This window comes from Carcharodon carcharias, chromosome 22 (genome assembly GCF_017639515.1).
Source record: "Carcharodon carcharias isolate sCarCar2 chromosome 22, sCarCar2.pri, whole genome shotgun sequence".
Classification (NCBI taxonomy): Eukaryota; Metazoa; Chordata; class Chondrichthyes; order Lamniformes; family Lamnidae; genus Carcharodon; species Carcharodon carcharias.
Window position 1 is genome coordinate 58,675,319 of NC_054488.1, and position 27,093 is coordinate 58,702,411.

General features: G+C 43.0%; 1 protein-coding gene across 7 annotated transcripts in view; it reads left to right on the top strand.

Annotated features, from left to right (window-relative positions):
* Positions 1-27,093, top strand: part of cep112 (centrosomal protein 112) — a 425,679-nt gene that overhangs the window by 386,076 nt on the left and 12,510 nt on the right. For all 7 annotated transcript variants that reach the window (XM_041216547.1, XM_041216546.1, XM_041216549.1 and 4 more), the window contains 2 exons: positions 3,558-3,647; positions 26,804-26,905. In XM_041216547.1, coding sequence (XP_041072481.1) covers positions 3,558-3,647; positions 26,804-26,905 — 192 coding nt within the window. The remainder of the gene's footprint in view (positions 1-3,557; positions 3,648-26,803; positions 26,906-27,093) is intronic.

The following is a 27,093-nucleotide window of genomic DNA, read 5'->3' on the forward strand; positions in this document are numbered from 1 at the left end:
CTCTTCTGCACTTTCTCCAATGTGTTCACATTCTTCCTATAGTGTGGCACCCAGAACTGTACACAATACTCCTGCTGAGGTCTAACCAGTGTCCTATAAGCTCATCATAACCTCCCTGCTCTTGTTCTCTATGCTCCTATTAATGAAGCCTAGAATACTGTATGCTTTAGAAATGGCTCTCTTTACCTGTCCTGCCACCTTTAATGACTTATGTACATATACACCCAGGTCTTTCTGACCCTGCACACCCTTTAGAATAGTATCCTCTATTTCATACTGTCTCTCCATATTCTTTGTACCAAAGTGTATCATATCACACTTCTCCACATTGAACTTCATCTGCCACCTATCTGCCCACTCCACCAATGTGTCAAATAATATGAAAATGGACAATAAGGGCTTCTTTAAATATATAAAAAGGAAGAGAGAGGCCAAAATGAATATAGGCCCCTTAGAGAATGAGGCTGGGGAAATAATAATGGGGAACCAGGAAATGGCAGAGAAGTTGAATAAATACTTTGCTTCAGTCTTCACAGTAGAAGATGCAAATGGCATTCCAAAAATATTAAATAATCAAGGGGCAAAAGGCAGGGAGGAAATAACTATCACTAGAGAAAAGTACTAGGGAAACTAATGGGGCTAAAGACCGATAAGACCCCTGGACCTGATGGGTTGCATTCTAGGATATTAAAGGAAGTAGCTACAGAGATAGTGGATGCACTGGTAGTAATCTCCCAAGAATCCTTAGATCCTGAAAAAGTCCCAGAGGATTGGAGAACGGCCAATGTAACACCCTTATTCAAAAAGGGAGGGAGACAAAAAACAGGTAATTTATAGGCCAGTTAGCTTAACATCTGTCGTTGGGAAAATGTTGGAGTCTATTATAAAGGATGTAATAGCAGAGCATTTAGAAATCCATGATCCAACCAACAAGGCTTCATGAAGGGGAAATCATGCCTGACAAATTTATTAGAATTCTTTGAGGAAGTAGCAAGCAGGATAGATAAAGGGGAACTAGTAAATGTAATATATTTGGATTTCCAAAAGGTGTTCGATAGGGTACCGCACATAAGGCTACTTAATAATATCAGAGGCCATGGTGTTGGGGGTAGTCTATCAGCATGGATAGAGGATTGACTGACTAATAAAAGACAGAGAGTTGGGATAAGGATGGCATTTTTGGGATGGCAACCTGTAACTAGTGGAGTGCCACAGGGATCAATGCTAGGGCCACAATTATTTACAATATATATTAATGACTTAGGTGAGGGAAGTGAATGTACTATTGTGGATGACACAAAAATAGGTGGGAAGGCAAGTGGTGAGGATGACACAAGGAGTCTCCAGAGGGATATAGACAGGTTAAGTGAGTGGGCAAAAACTTGGCAGAAGGAAATATTATGTGGGGAAATGTGAAGTAATGCACTTTGGCAGAAAGAATAGAGGAGCTGAATGTAGTTTAAATGCAGAAAGCTGCAGCACAGAGGTGTGAGTCCTTGTGCATGAATCCCAAAAAGCTAACATACAAGTTCAACAGGTAAATAAATTATTTAAAGTGCTTTATTTAAAATAAATTATAAGTAAATAAATAAATTCTATCTTATACATAACAGGGAAGGCAAATGAAATGTTGGCCTTTATTTCAAAGAGAATGGATTATAAAAGTAGGGAAGTCTTGCTAAAACTATACAAGGCACTAGTTAGACCACACCTAGAATACTGTGAACAATTTTGGTTCCCTAATCTAAGGAAAGTTATACTGGCCTTGGTGGCATTTCAGGGAAGGTTCACTAGGTTGGTCCCGGGTTTGGAGGGATTTTCTTCTGAGGAAAGGTTGAGTAGGTTGGGCCTGTACTCATTGGAGTTTAGAAGAATAAAAGACGACCTTATTGAAACATTTAAGATTCTTAGGGGGCTTGACAGAGTAGATGCTAAGAGGTTGTTTCCCCTTGTGGGAGAGGCTAGGAACAGAGGGCATAATCTCAGAATAAAGGCTCGCCCATATAAGATAGAGATGAGGAGGAATTTCTTTTCTCAGAGGGTAGTGAATCTGTGGAATTCTTTACCAAAGAGGCTGGGTCGTTAAGTATATTCAAGGCTGAGATAGACAGATTTTTAATCAGTAAGGGAATCATGGGTTATGGGGGAAAAGTAGGAAAATGGAGTTGAGGATTATCAGATCAGCCATGATCTCATTGAATGGCGGCGCAGACTTGATGGGCCAATGGCCTACTTCTGCTTCTTCATCTTAAATGGTTGCTACTTATTGCTGCGGAGAATTTGGTTTAAAAAATCTCTCCTGAATCATTTGTGAGACTTATGGAATTCTATTTTATACATAGCAACTTGGAAACTGCGTAAAAAGCATAATTCTGAACATTTCATGAGTTAGATTTCATAAGTTTATGGAAATTTATATTTTATTAAAATATCTAAGTTGGAAAACTCATTATTAGTGCACAAATGCTCATCCTCCTGCGCTCCTGACATGAGCTCTCCAGCAATTTTCTGTTTGTTAGTTTTAAAGAGCATACATAAATCTCATGGCTTGTTGCAAGAACTAGATGACGGGAAAGTAGCAAGGCCACAAAAGGTGTGGAATGATGGGTGGATAAGGCTTGCCGGGCAGTGGTGTTAGAAGGCTGTGGGCTCAGAGCATTGTGGTTTCAAGTTCTTCTCCAGAGATTTTGGCTCCTAATTCCAGCTGAGACTCTAGTGAAGTGCAGATAGAATGCTGCACTGTCAGAGGTGCTGTCATCGAATAAGACATTAAACTAAGGCCCCGACTACCCATTCAACTAGACGCAAAAAAAATCAATTGTACTATTTGAAGAAGAGCAGGAGCATTCTCCTGGTGTGCTGGCCAATGTTTATCCCTCAACCAACATCACTGAAACAGATGATCTGATCATTTATTTCATTGCTGTTTGTGCAAATTTGCTGTGTGCAAAATGGCCGCTGTGTTTCCTACAGCCATGACCACATTCAAAGGTACTTCATCAGCTCCATTGCTTTGAATTGCCTTGTAAATCTCAATATTATAATATAGGCTATGTTTATACTTGCTGATGTTTCTCTGCCCTTTTTACATAGTGCTAGTTTAAAACGTACTAGATAAGGGTAGGCTAGGTGCAGAAATTTTGTGTAGAAGCCCTCTGTTGGTGAAATCATGAATGGGGTTAGAGAACCTTGAGAGAATCTATAACAAAAACAGAATTACCTGGAAAAACTCAGCAGGTCTGGCAGCATCGGCGGAGAAGAAAAGAGTTGACGTTTTGAGGCCTCATGACCTTATGCCTTCAGTGCTGGTTCTTGAAGAGAGCTTTCCACAGAAACAGCTTGTTCGCAGACAATCCTCAAAACTGTAGGAGGATTGGAGAAACACAGAAAAAGTACACCATCTCACTTTGCAATGAGAATTGCTTAGAAAAATCTGGTGAATCTATCTTCCCTTTAAACAGGTCCATTGACTTTATCATGTTTGTCTTTTTAAAGGTTGAAGTGTCAACTTCAGTAACACAAATTATTTTCTTTCTCTCTGCTGATTTTTCATTTAGACTCTGGAGAACGAAGCAGAAAACTATCGCAGCCAGATACAGGCATTAGAAAAGGAGATACAAAACAAGGAACTGGAGACTCAGGAACAGGTAACAGACAAGAAGCAAAAGCGTCCAATACTTAATGGGTGAAGGTTGATACATGAACAAAAAAACAGGGTGGTGAAAACAGATTCAATAATAACTTTCAAAAGGGAATTGGATAAATACTTGAAAAGGGCTATGGGGAAAAAGCAAGAGAATGGAACTAACTGGACACCAAGTGGCTCCTTCTGTACTGTATGATTATAAGATTAATATTTCAGTTGCTTTGGGCCCATTGATGCATTGCAAGGACTCACCCTATAGCCTGTACTCATCAGTGTGCTGGATGCCATCACTAAGGAAAGAAAGATTTTCCACCTACTGCACCCTGTATGAACATAATACCACAAGTTAGATGCAGGGTAAAGCTCCAAAGTGTGACTAATGATAACTTCAGAAAAGCATCCTCTGCTTGCAATGTTACATTTCCATTTCCTGCACCAATTATTTTTGTGGTCTGAAGGAGATGGCTGATTTTAGTACCAATAATTATACAGGGATTCATGCTAATCGATTCTCAGAGACTAGGAATTTGAGATTTCTCAAATCAATTTAAATTGAGACCTTCAATAGAATTGAACATTAGGAAAGTTATTGCTAAACCTGTATCGAACCTTGGTTAGACCACATTTACCCTATTGCATGCAGTTCTAATCATCATATTATAAAAAGGATATGGAGGCACTGGAGAGGGTGCTGAGAAGATTTACAGGGATGATACCAGAAATGCTTGGGTATACATTATCAGGGAAGGATTCACAGACCGGGTCTCTTTTCTTTTGGAAGAATGAAGCCTGAAGAGTGACAAAACTTTTTAAATAGTATTTAAAATTTATGAAAGGTTTTGATAGAGTGGATGGAGAGAGAACTTTTCCTTATGTGGGGAAGAGGCCATCAATACAGTGTAAGATAGTCACCAAGAAATCCAATAGGAAATTCAGAAGAAACTTCTTTACCCAAAGAGTGGTGAGAATGTGCAACCCTTGGAGTTGTTGAAGCGAATAGTATAGATACATTTAAGGGGGAGTCAGACAAGCATTTAAGGGGAAGGGAATAGGTGATTATAATGGTAGATTTAGATAGATTAAGACGAAAGATGGGAGGAGGCTCGAGTGGAGCATTAACACCAGCATGGGCTGGTTAGGCCAAATGGCCTGCTTCTGTGCCGTATATCCTATGTAATCCATACCTATTGAGGGAGCAATGATTCACCCCTGGTTCATCCCCAGTGGCAAATGAAATTCAACCCAGAAAAGTGTGAGGTAATGCACTTGAGGAGGGCTAACAAGACAAGGGATTACACTGTGAAGGGTAGGACCCTGAAAACTACTGAAGATCAGAGGGACCTTGGTGTGCATATCCACAGATTCCTGAGGGTAGCAAGGCAGGTAATAGATAACGTTTTAAGAAGGCATATGAGATCCTTACCTTTATTAGCCGAGGCATAGAATATAAGAGCAGGGAGGTCATGCTGGAACTGTGTAAGATGCTGGTTAGGCCACAACTGGAGTATTGCATGCAGTTCTGGTCACCACATTATAGGAAGGATGTGATTGCACTGGAGAGGATGCAGAAGAGATTTACCAGGATGCTGCCTGGGCTGGAGGGTCTGAGCTATGAGGAAAGATTGGATAGGCTGGAGTTGTTTTTCTTGGAGCAGTGAAGGTTGAGAGGGGACCTGCTGGAGATGTAAAGATTATGAGAGGCATAGATAGGGTGGATAGGAAGGCACTTTTTTCCATTAGTAGAGGGTTCAATAACCAGGGGGCATAGATTGAAGGTAAGAGGTAGAAGGCTAAGAAGGGATTGAGGAGAAATTTTTTCACCCAGAGGGTGGTGGGAGTCTGGAACTCTCTGCCTGAAAGGATGGTTGAGTCAGAAACTCTCATAACATTTAAGGAGTATTTAGATATTCACTTGCATTGCCAAAGCCTCCAGGGCTATGGGCCAAGCACTGGAAAATGGGATTAGTGTTGTCAGACCTTTGTTGACCAGCGCGAACACGATGGGCCGAATGGCCTCCTTCTGTGCTGCAAATGTCTATGAGTCAATCTGACCTTAAATGTAGTTCTTATATGTGAAGACATCGTTCTGACTCACTTCATCCTTCCCCAGTTTGTCACTCTTTTCTAGGCTTTTGAGAAAGGTACTGAATTTATTTCAATGCAACTAGCTAGCTCTGTCTACACTAGGAGGCCATTTTATTGATAGAAACTGAGAAAAGCTGCTTGTTATAATAGCTTTCTTCCTGTAATCATCTTCACAGGTTAAGGAACATAGGAACAGGAACAGGCCACTTAGCCACTCAAGTCTGTTTCGGGATTCAATTAGAAAGAATGACTTGCAGTTTATAGCACCTTTCACAATCTAAGGACATCCTTAAGCACCTTATGGCCGATGAAGTACTTTGAAGTGTAATCACTTGTAATGTAGGATATGCGGCAGTCAATTTAGGCTCAGCAAGGTCCCACAAACAGCAATGAGATAAATGACCAGATAATTTGTTTTAGTGATTTGGTTGAGCGATAAAGATTGGCCAGGACAAGAGGGAGAATTTCCCTGCTCTTCTTCAGGTAGTGTCATGGGATCTTTTATGTCCACCTGAGAGGACAGATGGGGCCTCAGATTAACATCTCATCCAAAACTTGGCACCTCCAATATTGCACTCCACCATCATTACTGCACTGGGAGTGACAGCTTAAATTAGAACTGTACCTCAACTCCATTTACCCGTCCTTACTCCATAAACCTTGATGCCCTTATCGAACAAAAACCTATTGGCCTAGTGTATCTGGTTTGCAAAGTAATGGTAAATCTGAAGAAAGCCTGGTTTACATACTCAGTACCACAGCCACCGACACAGTAGCAGACCTCGGTCACAAGTAGAAGCGGTGGACTGCACAAAACATGGTGGGGTAGAGGTGATGAGTGTTCCTGGAATTAACCGTCAGAGTGAGCTCTTGAACATTGCAGCTGGATTCACCAAACCTAAGATGTATCTTCCTGGCAGCTGGTCTGAGTAACTCCTGACAGGTTTATGTTTGGGTTGCATGATGCTGCGGAAGTTCCATGCCTGTACAACCCAATGGCCCCAGTGCAATGTAAAAATACCCAATCAATTGTATTAACTGGTGAAAATCTTTAGCATTTTGTTTGGAATGAGGAATTATGAAAACTGTGAGGAACAAGAGTCTTAAAGTTGTACTGTATCTCTCAAATAATCAGTTCAAGAAGAAGGATGGTTCATGACTTGAGATTCCCAAATGGTAGCCAAATTGATCACCATTTTTTCAGTTTATATTGAAACTCCTGATATAAATATTTATTAACATTTATACATCCTGTCACACTGTTATTTAGATATAAATATATTAAATATAAGCCCAAATGAAATCCACTTTTTAAGTTTTATGAAACCAAACAGGTTTCCTTAATTTTTTTTTGAAAATAAGTAATTCCTGGGATGTGAGCCTCACGGGCAAGGCTGAGGAGTGTGGTGAACCATCTCATTTGAACTTCTGCAGTGTTTGTGGTGAAGATGTTTTCATACTACTGCCAGCTAGGGCATTCCAGGATTTTGACTCAGTGACAATGAAAGAATGGTAACGTATATCCAAGTTACGATAGTATAGGACTTGGAAGAAAACTTTGAAGTGATGGTGTTTCCTTGCACTTGCTGCCCTTGTTGCTCATTTGGAAGGTGCTATTGAAGAAACCCTGGTGAGTTGCTGCAGTGCATCCTGTCGATATAGATCTGGTTAGGCCTAATACTAGAGTATTACATCCACTGCAGGTCACCACACCTTAGGAAGTATGTATGGGTCCTTGAGAGGGTGCAGAGGAGATTAATCAGAATGGTTTCAGGGATGAGGGATTTTAGCTACAAGATTAGGTTGGAGAAGCTGTGATTGTTCTTGAAGCAAAGGAGATTGAGGGGAGATCTGGTAGAGGTGTACAACATTATGACAGGCTTAGATAATGTCGACAAAAGCTGTTCCCATTGGCTGATGGTACAAGGACTAGGGGACACAGATGCAGAGGGAATGTAAGGAATGTGCCAGAAGCACAAAACAGTATGTGATTTTGTTAACTTGTCCATTGATTATATCAGATTTTTTATAGTTAAGGGATTAAAGATGATAATAGCAAAGAACTGAGTATTTTGCAATTTTCTGCTATTGAATAAATATACTTAGATCAGTATTGCCATGGGCCAGCTGCAACACTCCAATCCAATACTGCTTTGTTTGTTATTCACCTTCACTGCACAACAGTGGCTAGTGTGGCATTTCTTCTTCCCAAATTCCTCTCATGTCAGCCCCTTTTACTGGCTTCATGGTCTTTGGCAATGTCTGTTGCATAGCTTCATGCTTTATTTTCCTGTTGGTGTAGGAGTAGCCAGTAGATAGGGAAAATCAAGCAGGGTAGCAGTGGGCATTTAGACCAGTGCCTTAGCCCTGAAACAGAAGACAATAAGTTTGAATGCTAAAAAGCATGTCTGGCAGCATCTATGGTGAGAGAAACAGAGCTAACGTTTTGTGTCACACATAACTGTTCTTCAGAACTTTTGAATGCTAAGCCTGGATTACAAGTACTGGATCTCACCATAAGCAGGGTGTTCATTATCTCTGTTACACTTATCAAATTGGTTCTATACATGTTTCTGGCTCTGTTTTAGTGGAACTGAATCAAAGCATCTAGCCCAATTATCCTTGGCTTACAATGGTCCCCATATATTACATCTATTGCAACAGAAAACTCAATTTTAATGTGAATGTGAGTTTGTGCCATTAAAGTATCCATTGTAACATATGGAATTAGCACATTTGCAAAAATTTAACTGTGATATTCATTAAATAAAAAACAAAACAAAAGCAGGACTCTCCAGATTTCACAAAAATATAAACTGAAGGCCACATTCCTGTTAAATCTGGCTACTGATTATTAGCAGTGTTGCATAGATAAAGCCAGCACATCAAAATCCTGTTGTTCCTCCACATGACTAATCCAAGCACCTCTGTTCAAATAAAACCCACTCAAAGGCAAGATAAGAAAGACTTGCATTCAAATAGCACCGTCCACACCTCAGGACATCACAAAGTGTTTTACAGCTTTACTTTTTGAAATGTAATCCCTGTTGCAGCGCAAGAAATAGATCAACCAAGAACAGATGAGAAGAATATGTTAATCGGGTGAGTTAAGAAGGGTGGAAAGAGGCTCATAAGGAGCATAGACACCGGCATGGACCTGTTGGGCTGAATGGTCTGTTTCTGTATGGTAAATTCTATGTAATACTATCAAACAGGTGGAAGAGAAGATGAGGTATGATGCCCCTCTCAAACAGTTCTGCAACAATGGATTTAAACACTGTTCGTTCACCTCTGGAAGCTGGTTTAAATCCAATTTGCAAGGATCCAAGTCTTCCTGTTGGATATAAGAGCTCAAGATTAAATGAGTTTAAGAATTATTTTACCCAGTTCTTTGTAGGCCCATGTCCACAACACAAAACTGTTCCTCAAAGCCATTTGGCACTAAATTAGCAGTCTCCAGGAGGCAACAAGGACAGTGACTGTAAGAAATAGGAGCATCACACTACTGCAGGTGGAGATGCTCTTAAAGTTGACATCCTGGAGACTATCATTGACCAGAAATTTTACTGGACCAACCATATAAATACTGTGGCTACAAGAGCAGGTCACAGGTGGGGAATTCTGCAGCGAGTAACTCACCTCCTGACTCCCAAAGCCCGTCTATAAGGCACAAGTCAGGAGTGTAATGGAATATTCTCCACTTGCCTAGATGAGTGAAACTCCAACAACTTTCAAGAGGGTCAAAACAGAATGCAGCCCGTTTGATCAGCAACCCATACACCACCATAAATATTCATTCCCTACACCACCAGCACACAGTGAGTGCAATATGCACCTTTCACAAGATGCACTGCAGCATTCACTGAGGCTCCTTCAGCCTCTTCCAAACTCACAACCTCTGCCACCTAGAAAGTCAAGGGATGCAGGTGCATGGGAACACCACCATCTGCAGGTTCCCCTCCAAGCCACACACCATCCTGACTGGGAGCTATATCGCCATTCTTTCACTGTAGCTGGGTCAAAACCCTGCAATGCCATCTTTAACAATACTGTGGGTGTACCTACAACTCATTTGCTGCAGTGGTTCAAAAAGACAGCTCACCACCACCTACTCAAGGGCATTTAGTGATGAACAACTAATGCTGGCCTAGCCATAGAGAGTCACATCCCAGGAATTAAAAAAAAACGAAAAAGGAAGCTCGTTATTAACCAATTGGAAGAAGCTTTGCTCGACATTTAACCTGAGTTTACTTTGTTCTAGTCTATGCTGTGCCTTACTCAGGAATACTGGTGGCAAAACTGAAAGAACATTGTGTTCCTAGCACTGATACTTTCACCTTGATGAACACAAATTTCCATCAACTATTGTCCCCACATAGACCTTTTGTCTCTTGCAGTGTGTTCATAGTCTGTGGCATTACGTGAGCTGAGGAATCCTTTAGTCACAGGCGTAACATCTAAGGCAGGAAACTAATGTGCTCAGCGGCATTGTCTAGGGCTCTTTTTGTTGCTGTCTCAGCACCATTCTGAATTTAGCGTAATCTCTCAGTGCATAACAACAAAAAGAAAGGGCTCTCCAGGTGGGAAATCAGAACAACAAAAAACAGATTCAGAACTATGAGCCAGAGAACCAAGGAGCTGTTAGATTTGGTTTCTATCAAGCCAAATCACAGGAAAGTTTAGGTGTGGAATTGACAGCCGAATGTAACCAGAAGGTTTAAGGAGATTAATAACGCAGCCATGCTGAAAGGTGTCTGGGAACATGGCTTTTTAAAACATGCATAATTACAAACATTTTTAAAATGCAATATTAAGCCAAATTTTACAAAATAATAATAAAGCAAGATTGACTGAATGTGCCTCTCCAGTGCATTTTGAAATTTCCCAACAGCCCAGCTACAGGAATTCATGCTATTTTTGATGTTTTAAGAACAAACACAGAGAACGGCTCATAATTATTATGTGCACAGCGTTGATTATTCTAAATCATGGTGTTATGACTCCAGCCTTGCAAAGGCATCTGCACTGGGAAACATTTCAGATGAACTAATCACAAGCCACTCGGAACGGAAAAGCTCTGTTCTTACTAAGTGTGCAATTGGTAATCATTCAGTACTTGAATTTTTGTGTGTAACTGAATTCCAAATGATGCAGTGTGCTATAGATCTTTGTTCCCAATTTCTCCCCTGCTTTTACAAAGCACTAATCCATCCTTCTTATGAGCTATTAAACCGAGGCGCTGTCTACCGTGTGAGGTGGATGTAAAAGATTCTGTGGCACTATTTCAAAGATTAGGGAAGTTCTCCCAGTGTCCTTGCCAATATTTATTCCGCAACCCACATCACAAAAACAGATTACCTGAGCACTATCACAGTTTTTGTGGGATCTTGCTGTGCATACATTGGCTCTGCATTACAATGTTTATACCTCATTGACTGTGGAGCACTTTAGGATTTCCTAAGGGTAAATTTCCACAGGTACCAGTAGGCCTCTCCCATACCTTGTCCAAGTTGTCATTCTTCATTTGTGACCCTAGGCAAATAGTATCAAACAGCAATTTAGTCTGTGAAGGTGTAATTTTCTCCAATTGTTAGTTATCCTGCCCGGTTACTGGATTCTGCAATCCATTCCCAGTCATGGTGAGTAAATCCACATGATTCTCCTTTCTGTCCAATAAAGAATCTCTCCCGTTTCAGCCTTCCAAAAAGTTGAGGTACCCACTGATCCTTTCCCAAAGCTTCCAAAGGCGGTTCCTCCTCCAGCATTTTGCAGTCAAGTGGCCATGTCCCTTTAAATTTGATCTGTAGTCTGAATTGTGTCCCCACTTTCCAATGACTCTCTTTCTGTGCAAGACCAAAGCTACATATAAAGTTATGAATAATTATGAAACAATGAGCTTATTGCTTGCTCTCAGTTCTCTGCACCAGCTAGTATTACAATAACATCTAGCAAGTTTAGACTGAATTTCACCGGAAGCAGAACATTGATTTGCCATTTCAGAATTTAAAAGATGTGGCCAACCCCTGTACCCACATGTAAGTATACATTCATAGGTAGGGGCCTGTTCTCTGCAAACAAAAGGAATATACTTCAGCATTGCACCTTTTTTGAATTACCCGGGAGTTTGGGGAGTCTATAGCTCCCCATTGCTTTCCCCATAAGAACATCTTGGACAATCGGAGTTGACTTGCCAACCAATCAGCAACCTTTTGTCATATGGTATAAATTGTCATGATCATTTGAAATTTGGCATTCTTGTGTTTGTCCTAATGAGTGTAAGATGAAAAGTTTCAGCAACATGTCTCTCTTCAGCAATATTCAAGAAAATAGTTTGTGGGAAATAGCTGCAGGTTCAACCTTAGCAGGGCATAAGCCACCCTGCAGGCAATTCCTCACTGCTATCCCCAAAGAATCTTTCATAAACTAAAATCTCAGTTATTCAGATTGCCAGCTGGTCTAATTTACAAATGTACCAATGTGCCTCAAAGGATGGATTGTACAAATTATCTCACAATAAGAGTCATCAGAGGACATGACTTCCTGAATCATGGAAGGAAAATTCAGAGGTAAGTGCAACTGGCCTCTCTCAAAACTTAAAAACCAAAGCAAAATACCACAGATGCTGGAAATCTGAAATAAAACAGAATATGCTGGAAACATCCTGAGTTCTGACGAAAGGTCATTAATCTGAAATGTTAACTTTGCAGGTATAGGAACACAGAGACCCCCTAATCTGATTCTATTCCCCCCCCCCCCCCCCCACACACACACACACACACACACGAATATACGAATTAGGAGCAGGAGTAGGCCATTCAGCCACTCAAGCCTGCTGCACCATTCAATAAGATCATTGCTGATCTGACCGTAGCCCCAATTCCACATTCCGACACCCTTTGGTTCCCTTGTTAGTCAAGAATCTGTCTACCTCTGCCTTAAAAATATTTATTGACCCTGCCTCCACCGCTCTCTGGGGAAGAGAGTTCCAAAGATTCATGACCCTGTGAGAGAAAAATTTCTTCTCATTTCCACCTATATATATAATAGAATTAACATATATATAATTCCAGCAAGAGAGAAAGTCACTCAGCTGCAATCAAGAATGGGAATTCTGATTGATTTTCCAAACCCCAGGGTGACTGGTGCTGAAACAAATTGTAACAGCTTTGCTCTTCCAGTTAAGATCAGACAACTCATCAGAGACCTAGAATCATATTTGTGACCGTTCTGGTTTTATGACGCAATTTAACACGGCGCAGTGTATTTTATCCCATTGAACCATAAGAGAAACTGTATATTGGAGGCGTTGCATACTGTACAATGAAATCTTAGTATGTGAGTTTATGCCTCTGATTGTCCAACTATGTGTCAAATTGTAATCTCTCGGTTTACTGGTGGCAAATATTTCTCCACAAAGAGGGAGGGACAATCAGACTCGAGCCATGATGCTACTCTTCAACCCAGTTTACAGTTGCACACCCCCCTCTGATGTGATCAGCACTGATTGAGGCCCAGCCCTTTGTGTGGGATTTCATATGTATCACAGGGACAAGGAGAACAAGAGCAAAATGGAACAGTGTAGAGAATCAAAGAAAAACTTGCCTCTGGATTCTACAATCTTGAACAAGGAATGGCCTGCAACAGCTGTATCCTCATTGTGCTTTCTTCACAAAGTATCTGCTTCTTTTAAATTAGCTGTTTACCTGCAAGTGCAACATCAAAAGGAAATGTAAGTTTGGTAGCTATCCTGATTGGTTGAAGCTACTTCTGAAGCATGAGCGAGGACTCCTGCTTGTGTCAAGCAGTTCATGCTCATCTACATCAGCTAACTACAAGAATCTGGAAATTCAAGTGTGGCTCTGGATAGAACTCTCACTTCTGAATCAGAGGCTGGTGATTCAAGTCCTGCCCCAGAGCCTGAGCACATAATAAAGCAAGTTGACACTCCAATTCAGTGCTGTGGGAGGCCTGCAGTGCCTTTTGGATAAGACCTTAAGACCCTGTCTGCCCTCTTGGGTGCAGGTAAAAGATCCATGATGCTAGTTTAAAGAGCAAGGGAGTTCTTCTTGGTGTCCTGACCAATATTTATCCATCAACCGACATCACTAAATCAGAATGTCTAGTGATTTAAAACAGAAACAGAAATACCTGGAAAAACTCAGTAGGTCTGGCAGCATCGGCGGACAAGAGCACAGTTGACGTTTCGAGTCCTCATGACCCTTCAACAGAACTAAGTAAAATAGGAAAGGGGTGAAATATAAGCTGGTTTAAGGGTGGGGGGGGCGTTGTTGGGACAAGCAAGCAGTGATAGGAGGAGATAATCAAAAGGTGTCACAGACAAAAGAACAAAGAGGTGTTGAAGGTGGTGATATTATCTAAAGGAATGTGCTAATTAAGAGTGGAAAGCAGGACAAGCAAGGTACAAATAGCTCTAGTGGGGGTGGGGTGAAATAAAACTAAAAGGGCATAAAAGGTATAGATCAACGATGGGTGGAAATACATTTAAAAATAATGGAAATAGGTGGGAAAAGAATAAATTATTGAAAACAAAAAGGAGGGGGAAGAAACGGAAAGGGGGTGGGGATGGAGGAGGGAGTTCAAGATCTAAAATTGTTGAACTCAATATTCAGTCCGGAAGGAGTAAAGTGCCTAGTCGGAAGATGAGGTGCTGTTCCTCCAGTTTGTGTTGAGCTTCACTGGAACAATGCAGCAAGCCAAGGACAGACATGTGGGCAAACACTCCTATCAGTGGCGGCCTGTCCCAACATATTCTCTCCCCAACCGCACCGCGCACACACACACACACCACCCCCCCCCACCCCCCACCGCCGCAAACCAGCTTACATTTCACCCCTTTCCTATTTTACTTAATCTATTGAAGGGTCATGAGGATCCGAAACATAAGTTGTGCTCTTCTCCGCCGATACTGCCAGACCTGCTGAGTTTTTCCAGGTATTTCTGTTTTTGTTTTGGATATCCAGCATCCGCAGTTTTTTGTTCTTATGTCTAGTGATTTATCTCATTGTTGTTTGTGTTCCTATAGCAATGACAACACTTCATTGGCTATAAAGTGCTTTGGGGTGTCATGAGGTAATGAAACATGTTATATAAATGCAAGTTCTTTTAAGAAAGTACCTCCTATTTTGGAAAGGAACAATTTAGAAATAGTAGATCATTGTTTGCATGGATTTAGAGAAATTTTAAATCCCAGTGATCCAAGCAGGTATTTTCCACATCAAACTGTATTGTGGCAATGGCTTGATGTCCAGAGGTCTCAATGCGTATTTTAGTATATGTGTGGAAAACACCATAATTTAGACATGATTGCTACTGATATTAGCAGACAAATGTTAAATACATTCTTATAACATTGCTCTGACCTGTATTTTCATGGACAAACAAAGGAACATCATGTGAACATGTTAAGAACATAAAAAATGGAGCAGGAGTAGGCCATTCAGTAAAATCATGGCGGAATTTCTACATCAACTCCACTTTCCTGCTCTATCCCCACATCCTTTAATGTCCAGAAGCCTACCGTTTTCAGTCTTGAATATCTTCAATGACTATGCTTCCAAAGCCATCTGGGGGAGAGAATTCCAAAGATTCACAACCTTCTGAGTGAAGAAAATTTTCCTCATCTCAGTAGTAAATGGCCAAATCCTTATTCTGAGATTATCACCCCCTAATTCTAGACCCTCCGGCCAGAGAAACAGACTTCCAGTATCTACCCTGTAAAGCCTTTTAAGAATTTTTTTTTGTGAGAATTAGACCACCTTTCATTCCCCTAAACTCTAGAGAGTATAAGTGTATTCTACTCAATCTCATCTCACCAGGAATCAGTCTAGTGAACTTCTATTGCAGCTCTTCTACGGTAAGTGCATAAGTATATCCTTCCTTCAGGTAGAAGACCAAACTGTACACAGTTCTCCAAGTATGGTCCCACCAAAGCCTTATGTAATTGCAGCAAGATTTCCTTACTCTTGTATTCTAACTTCCTTGCAATAAAGGCTAACATCATTTGTTTTCTTAATTGCTTGCTGTAGCTGCATGTTAACTTTCTGTGATTCATACAAACATCATTTGTGCTCTGGAGAAGGCAGAACTGGTAGGCAGCGAGGAAATGGGCTGCTGTGTGACCCTCAAACACTCACGATGGTTGGTTTTGCACCAGTGTTGGTGAAGTAATCACTAGGCAGCCAGCACACACATTTCATGCTGCCTCTTTGTGTAAATGAGTTGTGTGTGTAGCCCAGAGCTGCTGATTGGCTGCACTCAAAATAGGAGGCCAAATGGCATGCAAGGCTAGCACGAGTTCTAGTTAGCTTCCAGCTCTTTAAAGCAGTCTGTCCCTCTTAAAGGAAAGCTGCACTGATTCACAGGAAGCTTCTGTTGAATACCGCTGATGCAACTGCAACCAAAGGAGGTGGCATGCTAGGGCGGGGAGAGGGCTCTGTCATTCACAGATGGGGCTCTGGAGGCCCCCATCATGGAGGTGGGCAGGAGGAGGGAGGCCATATTTCCATGTGAGGCCAGGAGACCCTCATGGTACACACTCTCCCTCCACCACTGATGCACAGTGGCAGCAGTGTGCCCCATCTACAAGATGCGCTGTAGGAACTCACCAAACCTCCTCAGACAGCACCTTTCAAACCCACAAACTACTGTCTAGAAGGACAAGGGCAGCAGACATGGGAACACCACCATCTGGAAGTTCCCCACCAAGCCACTCAACACCCTTTCTTGGAAATATATCACTGTTCCTTCACTATTGCTGGGTCAACCTCCTGGAATTTTCTCCCTAACCATACTGTGGGTGCACCCATGCCACATGGACTGCAGCCATTCAAGAAGGCAACTCACGACCACCCCCTCAAGGGCAATTAGGGATGGGCAATAAATGCTGACCTAGCCAGCGATGCCCACAACCCATGAATGAATAAAAAAGAAAATTCTCCAAAGGAAGTTAGAGCCAGTGGCCATGGAGACCAGTTCCTGGAAACTGTCTCCAAGAACCTGGCATCTGTGCTGGAAGAAGTTTAATGATCTCACGCAGGTGGACAAGGTCAATGAATGCATGTTTACATGGCTGCTACACCACACCACCAACCTCTCTCATTGCTCAACGCACCGCACCACCATTACTCAGCCAGCAGCAGTCCCTGACACTCAGAACTCGATTAACATTCACCCTCACACACCTTCCATTGATCCCAGCCTCACACCCACCTCTCGCTGTGTCCACATAACTCCAGCTATTCAGCTATGGAAGGCACACCACCCCAGCACAGTGCTGCACAATCACTGCATTCTGTTCTCTCTCTTGCAGGACAAGGTGTCGCACAATAGAAGGGAGCAGCAGAGAAGCCACAGAGGGCAGGCACACATTCATCCACTGAGCCTGACAGAAGATATGGTGCCCTGAAACATGGGGGAGGCTACAACACAGCCCTCAAGGGCATCCTGAAATAGCTGCTTGAGGAGGTCTGCAAAGCCATCTGCAGTCTCAGTAAAAGAGGAGTTGTTGGCATAGTGGTATTGTCACTTGGCTGGTAATCCAGAGACCTAGGGAACACGGGTTCAAATCTCACCATGACAGAAGGTGAAATTTGAATTCAATAAAAATCTGAAATTAATAGTCTAATGATGACAATGAAACCATTGTCAATTGACATAAAAACCCATCAGGATGACTAATGCCCTTGAGGGTAGGAAATCTGCCATCCTTACCTGGTCTGGGCAACATGTGTCTCCAGATCCACAGCAATGTGGTTGACTTTTAAATACACTCTGAAACGGCCTAGGAAGCCACTCAATTGTATCAAACTGCTAAAAAGCCTACAAGGAATGAAACCGGACGGATCACCCGGCGCCAATCTAGGCATCGAAAACGGCAAACTCAGCCCTGTCAACCCTGGTAAGTTATTCTTGCTAACATCTGGGACTTGTGGCAAAATTGGGAGAGCTGTCTCTCAGACTTGTCAAGTAACAGCCTGACATAGTCATACTCACAGGATCATGCCTTACATATAATGTGCCAGACACCACCATCACTATTCCACTGGCTGGACAGACCCAGCAGAGGTGGTGGCACAGTGGTATACAGTCAGGAGGGTGTTGCCCTAGGAGTCCTCAACACTGACTCCGGACCCCATGAAATCTCATGGCATCAGGCCAAACATGGGCAACAAAACCTCTTGCTGATTACCATGTACCACCTCCACCACCACCACACACACACACCCCCCCACCCCCCCCACCCCGGTTAGCTGATGAATCAGCACTCCTGCATGTTGAACACAACTTAGAGGAGGCAGGGGCACAGAATGTACTCTGGGTGGGGGGCTTCAATGTCCATCACCAAGATTGGCTTAGTAGTACCAGTACAGAACGAGCCCTAAAGGACATAGCTACTAGACTGGTGGTGAAGGAACCAACAAAAGGGGAAAACATCCTCATCCTCCCCAACCTGCCTGCCGCAGATGCATCTGTCCATGACAATATCAGTAGGGGTGACTACCGCACAGTCCATGTGGAGACAAAGTCCCATCTTCACATTGAGCATTGAGGATGCTCTCCATTGTGTTGTATGGCACTACCACCGTGCTAAATAGGATAGATTGTGAACAGGCAACAATGAGGCACTGTGGGCCATCAGCAGCAGCAGAACTGTACTCAACCACAATCTGTAACCTCATGGCCTGGCATATCCCCCACTCCACCATTACCACCAAGCCAAGGGATCAACCCTGGTTCAATGAAGAGTGCAGGAGGACATGCCAGGAGCAGCACCAGACATATATAAGAATGAGTTGTCAACCTGGTGAAGCTACAACACAGGACTACTTGCATGTCAAACGGCATAAGACAGAGCTAAGCGATCTCACAACCAACAGATCAGATCTAAGTTCGGCAGTCCTGCCACATCCATTCTTGAATGGTGGTGGACAATTAAACAACTCACAGGAGGAGGAGGGTCCACAAAAATCTCCATCTTCAATGATGGGGGAACACAGCACATCAGTACAAAAGACAAGGATGAAGCATTTGCAACAATCTTCTGCCAGAAGTGCCGATGGATGATCCATCTCAGCCTCCTCATGAGGTCCCCAGCATTATAGATGTCAGTCTTCAGCCAATTCGATTCACTCCACATGATATCAAGAAACACTGGATACTGCAAAGGCTATGGGCCCTGACAATATTCTGGCAATAGTACTGAAGACTTGTGTCCAAAACTTGCCACGCACCTAGCCAAGTTGGTCCAGTACAGCTACAACATAGGTATCTATCTGGCAATGTGGAAAATTGCCTTGGTATGTCCTATACACAAGAAGCAGGACAAATCCAACCTGTCCCATTACCACCCCATCAGTCTACTCTTGATCATCAGTAAAGTGATGGAAGGAGTCATCAACAGTGCTATCAAGCGGCACTTTCTTAGTAATATCTGCTCACAATGCTCAGTTTGGATTCCACCTGGGCCACTCAGCTCCTGATCTCATTACAGCCTTGGTTCAAACATGGACAAAAGAGCTGAACTCCAGAGGTGAGGTGAGAGTGACAGCCTTGACATCAAGGCAGCATTTTACCAAGTGTGGCATCAAGGAGCCCTAGCAAAACTGCAATCAGTGGGAATCGGGGAAAAATCTCCGCTGGTTGGAGTCATACCTAGCACAAAGGAAGATGGTTGTGGTTGTTGAGGTCAATCATCTCAGTTCCAGGATATCACTGCAGGAATTCCTCAGGATAGTGTCCTAGGCCCAACTATCTTCAGCTGCTTCATCAATGACCTTCCTTCCATCATAAGGTCAGAAGTGAGGATGTTCCCTGATGATTGCACAATGTTCAGCACCATTTGTGGCTCCTCAAATACTGAAGCAGTCCATATCCAAATGCAGCAAGACCTGGACAATATCCAGGCTTGGGCTGACAAGTGGCAAGTAACATTTGAGCCACACAAATGCCAACAAGAGAGAATCTAATCATCGTCCCTTGACATTCAATGGCATTACCATTGCTGCATCCCCCACGATCAACACCCTGGGGGTTGCCATTGATCAGAAACTGAATTGGACCGGCCATATAAATAATGTGGCTACAAGAGCAGATCAGAGGCTAGGAATCCTGTGGCAAGTAACTCACCTCCTACCCCCCCACAAAGCCTGTCCACCATCTACAAGGTAGATGTCAGGAGTGTGATGGAATACTTTCCACTTGCCTAGATGAGTTCAGCTCCAACAACCCTCAAGAAGCTTGACACTATCCAAGACAAAGCAGCCTGCTTGATTGGCACCCCATCCACAAACATTCATTCCCTCCAACACTGACGCACAGTGGCAGCAGTGTGTACCATCTACAAGATGCATTGCAGGAACTCACCAACCCCCTTAGACAGCACCTTCCAAATCCAGAACTGCTATCACCTAGAATGACAAGAGCAGCAGATGCATGGGAACACCACCACCTGGAAGTTCCCCTCAAAGCCACTCACATTCTGGACTTGGAACTATATCACCGTTCCTTCACTGTTGCTGGGTCAAAATCCTGGAACTCCCTCCCTAACAGTACTGTGGGTGTACCTACACCACGTGGACTGCAGCGGTTCAAGAAGGCAGCTCACCACCACCTTCTCAAGGGCAATTAGGGGATAGGTAATAAATGCTGGCCTAGGCAGCACATCCCATGAACGAATAAAAGAAAGTCAGCAGTCTTCCATCAGCCATATTGCAACCACTGGGATAGCACTGTGTAGGAGCACTAGGATAGGCAAAGGCACCCACAAGACAGGCATTAAGGGAATTCAGAAGGGTGAGTAGTTCATTTCTGTTTGTATAATAGAATGTGGTGATGGATTAAGTTGTTAATGTGGGTGGCTTTTCTTGTTGGAACAGAGTACTGGGATGTTGTGACGGGACATCTCAGATGTATCGAGCTATCCAGATGGTCAAAAGAAGTAGTTTTAATGAAAGCAGAGTCTGAGAAGACACTCTAACAGCAAGGGGGTCCAGGATGCATCCTCCTTGCTGTCTTTGCTTCATCCTCCTGCCCTCTCCTTCTCCTCTTCCCAAGGTTTGCTCTGGATTCCTGGAAGTAATGGCTGCGCCTTCATGATGGTCATGTTATAGAGGATGCAGCAGATCACCATGAACTTCAAAACTCACTCAAGTATGTACTGGAGGCCTTCCCCCGAGCAGCCAATGTAGCAGAACCATTGCTCAGCAACCAGATTGTCTGCTCAACAATATTTCTTCTGGCTCTCAATATACATCCACTGTTCTCACATGGTCAGGTGGTGAAAGGGAGGGGTCATCAACCTTCATCACCTCTCCCCCTACCCTTGGACAGCAGGGAGCACCATAGCCTATACCCCAAGGAAGCAGCCTCTGATTCTCCATGGACGCCTAAAGATGGGGTATGGCTGACTGATGCAGGATGCATCATGGCTGCTGCCAGAATTGGGGTCATTCACCAACATGACATATTGGGAGTGTTCACACTCCAACTGTGCATTTATACAATGGTATCCCTTGCAGTTCCTGTGCCTTTCCCCATTGACATGAGGCCCACAGAACTACATATGTGCAGTCAATGATACCTTGTGCAGTCAAAGCCACTGTCCCTTCATCCTGCTTGCCCTTGCTGAGAGAGAAAACAATATGCTCTCCTCTCTGAAGTAGATGGCCTCCATGACCTTCCAGATGCATTGATGGACAGAATACTGGCAAGTGTTCAAGATGTCACCCGGTTCCCCCCCCAACCAGATACATCCAGAAGCATAAAGGTCAATGCCACCATAACCATGACAGCCATTGTTAGAGCTGACCTTGTCGTGATGGAAAGCTCCAGGTCAGGTTGCAACCGGTGTCACAGTTTAATCACTACCTTCTTGTAGAACTTGAATCACCTCAGGCATTCCCCCTAGTTTTGGTGGGGGTAGAGGAAATGCTCCCCAAAAAACCCTTGGTGTGTAGCACCTTCTGTGGCGAGCCCTCCTCCTCCTTGCCTTTCGCAGAATTTTCCTTGTCTGCAGCCTTTGCTGCATTTCATGGTCACATTGCAAACCAAGAGGCTCTGTAACCACAGCCTCAATTTTCAGTCACCAACTCTGAGTCCTCCCTGATTTTAAGCACCAGCTCTCCAAAACACCTCAAAAAATACAAACCCATCTTAATCAGAAGCAAGTCAAACAGCTATAAATTGGTGCTGACTCTTTCATAAGAGCTGTTGTGGCTCCCCCACCACTCCGGATGTTCAGCTGGGAGTGGCCAGCACAGGCATTCATTGCATAAGCGCACGGTTCCTGAAACAAATGTCGAATCAGCCATTCTGGCTGTTTGATGTTATGACAGCATCACTCCTGAGCTTTCTGATGCACACACGCCATCCCTGCATTAGCATCTTTTCCAGCACCATGTGGACAGTGCCAAAAGCGTGGGTGGCACCATTTTCTTGTTTCAGTACTTCTGGCTATAAAGTCCAACTTTGCTTCGTCGCCTTCTTGGAGCAATGCTGTTATTACAAATTAAATAGCTCTTTATTTCTTTTCCTGAGTACAATGGTGAGTGGACATGACTGAGGTCAGAACAATGATTTAGTGAATATACTGTTAGGAGCAGTTTCCCAATTCCTGTGTTATATCTCACCCATGGCAAAGGAGTCCTGCCTCCTACAGAGATCGTTCCATCAGATATGTCTTTAAGTGACAAACTTAACAGTTAATCTTACTGTTACTTAACAGTTAGTGGTCTTACTGGCAATAAAACATATTTACAGATTACACTTTTTTCCCTGATTGCTGTGATAAACCAAGGAGATTAAGTTTTTTTTATTATTTTGTTCAGAGCACCTTTCTTTTTGTTTTATGTTTTTTTCTTTCACGCCATTTGCTGACTGAGAATCCTTATGGAAATAAAAGAGAAAATGCTGGAAAAACTCAGCAGGTTTGACAGCATCTGTGGAGAGAGAAGCAGAGTTGACGTTTCGAGTCCGTATGACCCCTCTTCAGACCCATAGGGACAGATTTCCAGTATCTGCAGTATTTTGCTTTTATCTGAGAATCCTGACAGGGTTGCTTTCAATAAGGCATTCAAAAGTTAACCTGGCTGATCACTTTCAAGTCCCTCCCTCTTAAGAAAGTGCCTTTTTTCCTTAGGGTTTGTCAGGAGCAGGAACTGGCTGCAAGATGTTGGCATGTTTGTGCACAGTCATTAATCCAGCTTCCCTTGCACAACAGTTCATGGAATTGTGTATTGTTCCTCATCTAAGGGAAACCATCTCACCCCTTAGGTTAGAGTCTTCTGATTTGGTCAGTAGTCAGGTACAGGAGGGTGTCACTGCAAGTGAGGCAGGTAAGGGGATCGAGAAGGTAGAATTGAAGGAGCCTCAGCCCTCGCAATTGTCCAATAGATTTGAAGTTCTTGCAGCTTGTGGGAATGAAAGCAAGGTTTGCAGAGTGGATGAGCAAACTGACCATGGCACTGTGGCGCACGAAGCCATTCAAGGGAACAGAGTCAATAGGAATGTAGTGGTAGTAGGGGACAGTATAGTCAGGGGGATTGACACAGTTCTCTGCAGACAAGAGCATGAGTCCAGGCGGCTGTGTTGCCTGCCTGGTGCCAGGGCTAGGACATCTGCTCGGGGCTAGAGAGGAACTTGGAGGGGGAGGATCCAGCTATCATGGTCCAAGTTGGATCTCTGGATTACTCTCTAGAACAGTTTTAGTCTGTGGAATTCTCTTCCCCAGAGAGCAGTGAAGGCTGGGTCATTGAATTTATTGAAGACAGAGTTCGACAGATTTTTGTTAGACAAGGGAGTTAAGAGTTACGGAGGGCAGACAGGAAAGTGAAATTGGGACCGCAACCAGATCAGCCATGTTCTTACTGTATGGAGGAGCGGGCTCAAAGGGCTGAATTATCTACTCCTACTCCTGCTTCTAAGTCCTATATTCCTGTCTCAGGAGAGCTGTCAATGCGGAAGAAATTCAAACACAGAGCAGGAAAGAAAGGGAAACAGTTTAAGAAGGACAAGAAAAAAATTAGTTTTTGGAGGGCTTTGCAAACTAAGGGGGAGAGAACGAGGCTGAGGGCTTTAGAAATAAAAATAAACAATAGAATTACCATGTGTTGGAAGGGAACTAAGAGGAAATCATACCAGAGAAATGTGTTCAGGGTCTGGCAGATGGTAGAGACTGCAAGGGTGAGGCAAGGCCTTGATGGCCTCTCCTTCCTCCTTTAGGATGATCATTAAAATTCCTCTGGTCATCTGCCCTAATATCTGTTTAATATGGTTCGTCAAAGTTTGTTTATATGGCTTCTATGAAGCATCATAAGGTGATTTATAAAAGGCACTATAGAACTGCAAAATGTTGTTGAGCTATCAGAATATTTTACAGACAAGATTTTTTGATTTTATTTTGATAGGAATCAGATTGTGGCTTTTCCACTTGTGTAGCTGCAGCTTTGAAGCAGCAGAGCTGGCTGACAGGAAAGAAATGAGTGAACATGTGGCTGAAAGCTGCCCCTAAGAAATTGGGTTTGGGTTACTAAGTCAGATTTTGGGAATACCTTTCTGTCCCATATAGTAGAAGTTGACTGCATGGTTTATGAACATAGGAAACAAAATCAGTGCTCACGCTATCTATGTAGACAGTGCAACCTCCTGAACGTCTCCCTTACCCTTCCCCAAGCTGACAGTTTGGCTCAGTGGGTAGCATTCTCACTTATGAGTCAGAAAGTTGTGATTTTAAGAGCCACTCAAGAGCCTTGAGCACAAATCCTTGGCTGACACTCACACTATCAGTACTGTCAGAGGTGCTGTCTTTTGGACAAGATATTAAACTAAGATCCCATCTGCTGCTTAGGTGGATGTAAAAGATACCATGGCACTGTTCAGTGATTATCACGGGAATTCTCCCTGGTGTCCTGGACAATATTTATCCCTCAACTGGCATCGCTATATCTGTCCATTACCTCATTGCTGTTTATTGGAGCTTGCTGTGCTCAAACTGGCTGCCACATTTCCTACACCGCAACATTGACTACATTTCAAAATTACTTTATTAACAGTGAAGTGTTTCAGGACATTCATGTCCACACATGCAAGTCTTTCTTTCTCGAGAAATTCCTCCCCAATTTCAAACTCCAGCAGACCCCTTTGTTACCCGTGATGCATTACTCAGCAGTCTCACCAAGCAAACTTCAATATCTCCTCCCTCAACTTCCTTCTTAAAGGACACCAATTTACCACACCCATCAGATTATACTTAAAGGGACATTATCTGTCAGTAGATAATTACCCTTTGCAGCAAGCACTGCCATGCTAGACTGCAGAGGCAAGTTCAGACGCTACATCTACTGCAGTATGATCCTCTTTGATATATTTTTGTTTGAAATGATTGCTTTCCTTCAAGTTGCAAATATTTAGCAAAGCAAGTAGAGTTGTTGATGAAGCGATGTCATGAGTTTTTCCTTTTGTGGTCTTGTCTATAAACGAGCAGAATATGTTGCAATTCCCTCCAAGGATTTTCATTGCTCCACTGTTGAAGGCTGTGTCTTCAGCTGCCTGGGCCTGAAGCTACACCACAAGCACACAATGGCTGCAAAGTGTACTGTCTACAAGGTACACTGCAGCAACTCATGAAGGCTCTTCGACAGCATCTCCCAAAACCCCGGTCTAGAAGGAGAAGGGCAGCAGGAATATGGAACAACACCAGCAGCAAGTTCCCCTCCAAGTCACACGTTATCCTGACTTGCAAATAAATCACCACTTCCTCATTGTCGCTGGCTCAAAGTCCTGGAACTCCCACCCTAACAGCATTGTGGGTGTGCTGACACGACGATGACTGCAGTGGTTCAAGAAGGGGGCTCACCGTCATCTTCTCAAGGGCAATTAAGGATGGGTACTAAATGCTGGCCTTGTCAATGATGCTGACACCCCATGAACAGATAAAAAAACAAAGTTCCATCCTTAAACCGCTCTACTTCTTTCCTCCTTTGTCACTCCTTAAGACTTTGAGCAAGCTTTCAGTCGCTTGCCCTAATATCTCTTTATGTGCTCAATGTCAAAATCCTGTCTGATCATCTTCCTGTGATGCACAGTTGGACATTTCTGTTATAGTAAAGGCATAAATGCGAATTGTTGTTATCATAAGATCATTAGAAATAAGAGCAAAAGTAGGCCATTTAACCCCTCAAGGCTGCTGTGCCATTCAATGAGATCATGACTGATCTGATTATGGCCTTAACTCTATTTTCCTGCCTGTCCCCCATACCTGTTGACTCCCTTGTAGATCAAAAGTCTGTGTAACTCAGCCTTGAATATATTCAATGACTCAGGCTCCACTGCTTTCTGCAGGGCATTCCAAAGACTATTGAACCTTTCATTTCAGTTTTAAATGGACACCTTTTATTTTGAAACAGCAGTCCCTAGTTCTAGGTTCCCCCATGAGGGGAAACATCCTCTCAGCATCTACCCTATCAATCCCCCTCAGAATCGTATATGCTTCAATAAGATCACCTCTCATTCTTCTAAACTCCAATGAGTTTAGGTTCAATCTGCTCAATCTTTCCTCATAAGACAAGCACCTTCATCCCAGGAAATAACCTAGTGAACCTTCCCTGAACTGAGTCATATGCCTGCCCAGATCTTTCTTTGGGCAGGAGTTCGCTTCCTCACAGCGTCTGTCAAACATCCCAGCTTTTGTCATTTAATAAGGGGCAGAGTTCTGTTTCTGCAGCTTTTGTTAGAAACACTGAATGGAATTTGAAGCTGTAATCGCCAAACATTTAGACGCAAAATATGTCAGAGTACTTCCCTTTATTTTGCTGTCAAGTTTCGTGTCTTGCACCATTTCACTGAGAATAACTTCAGACAAAAGCAGATACAGAACCAGAGCAGCTTTAAAATCAAATTTACTTTGGTCTCCTGCATCTTTAATGGCAGCACTTTTAATTTTTGAGAAGCCTCCGAGTTCCATTCCATTGTCTACTGACTTTACTTCATCCCAAAACAGTCAGACAGGCTTTGCTTAAAAGTGAAATGTGATCCCCATTATCTTTGGTTTTTTTCCAGATCACTCATATCCAGCAAGAATATGAAATGAAAATTAAAGGCTTGATGCCGGCCACAGTGCGGCAAGAACTTGAAGACACCATTAGTTCCATGAAGTCTCAGGTAAATCTCAGCAGTAGAATGATTAACTGTTTTTTTAAAATTCAAACCTACTTTCCAGAAGCCAGTGGTTCAAACTGGAGTGGTTATCCCAGTCTATGGGTATCAGGTGCCTTTTTTGTTATTTTATCATGGGATGTGGGTGTTGCTGAACAAGGCCAGCCTTTGTTGTCCATCCCTAATTGCCCTTG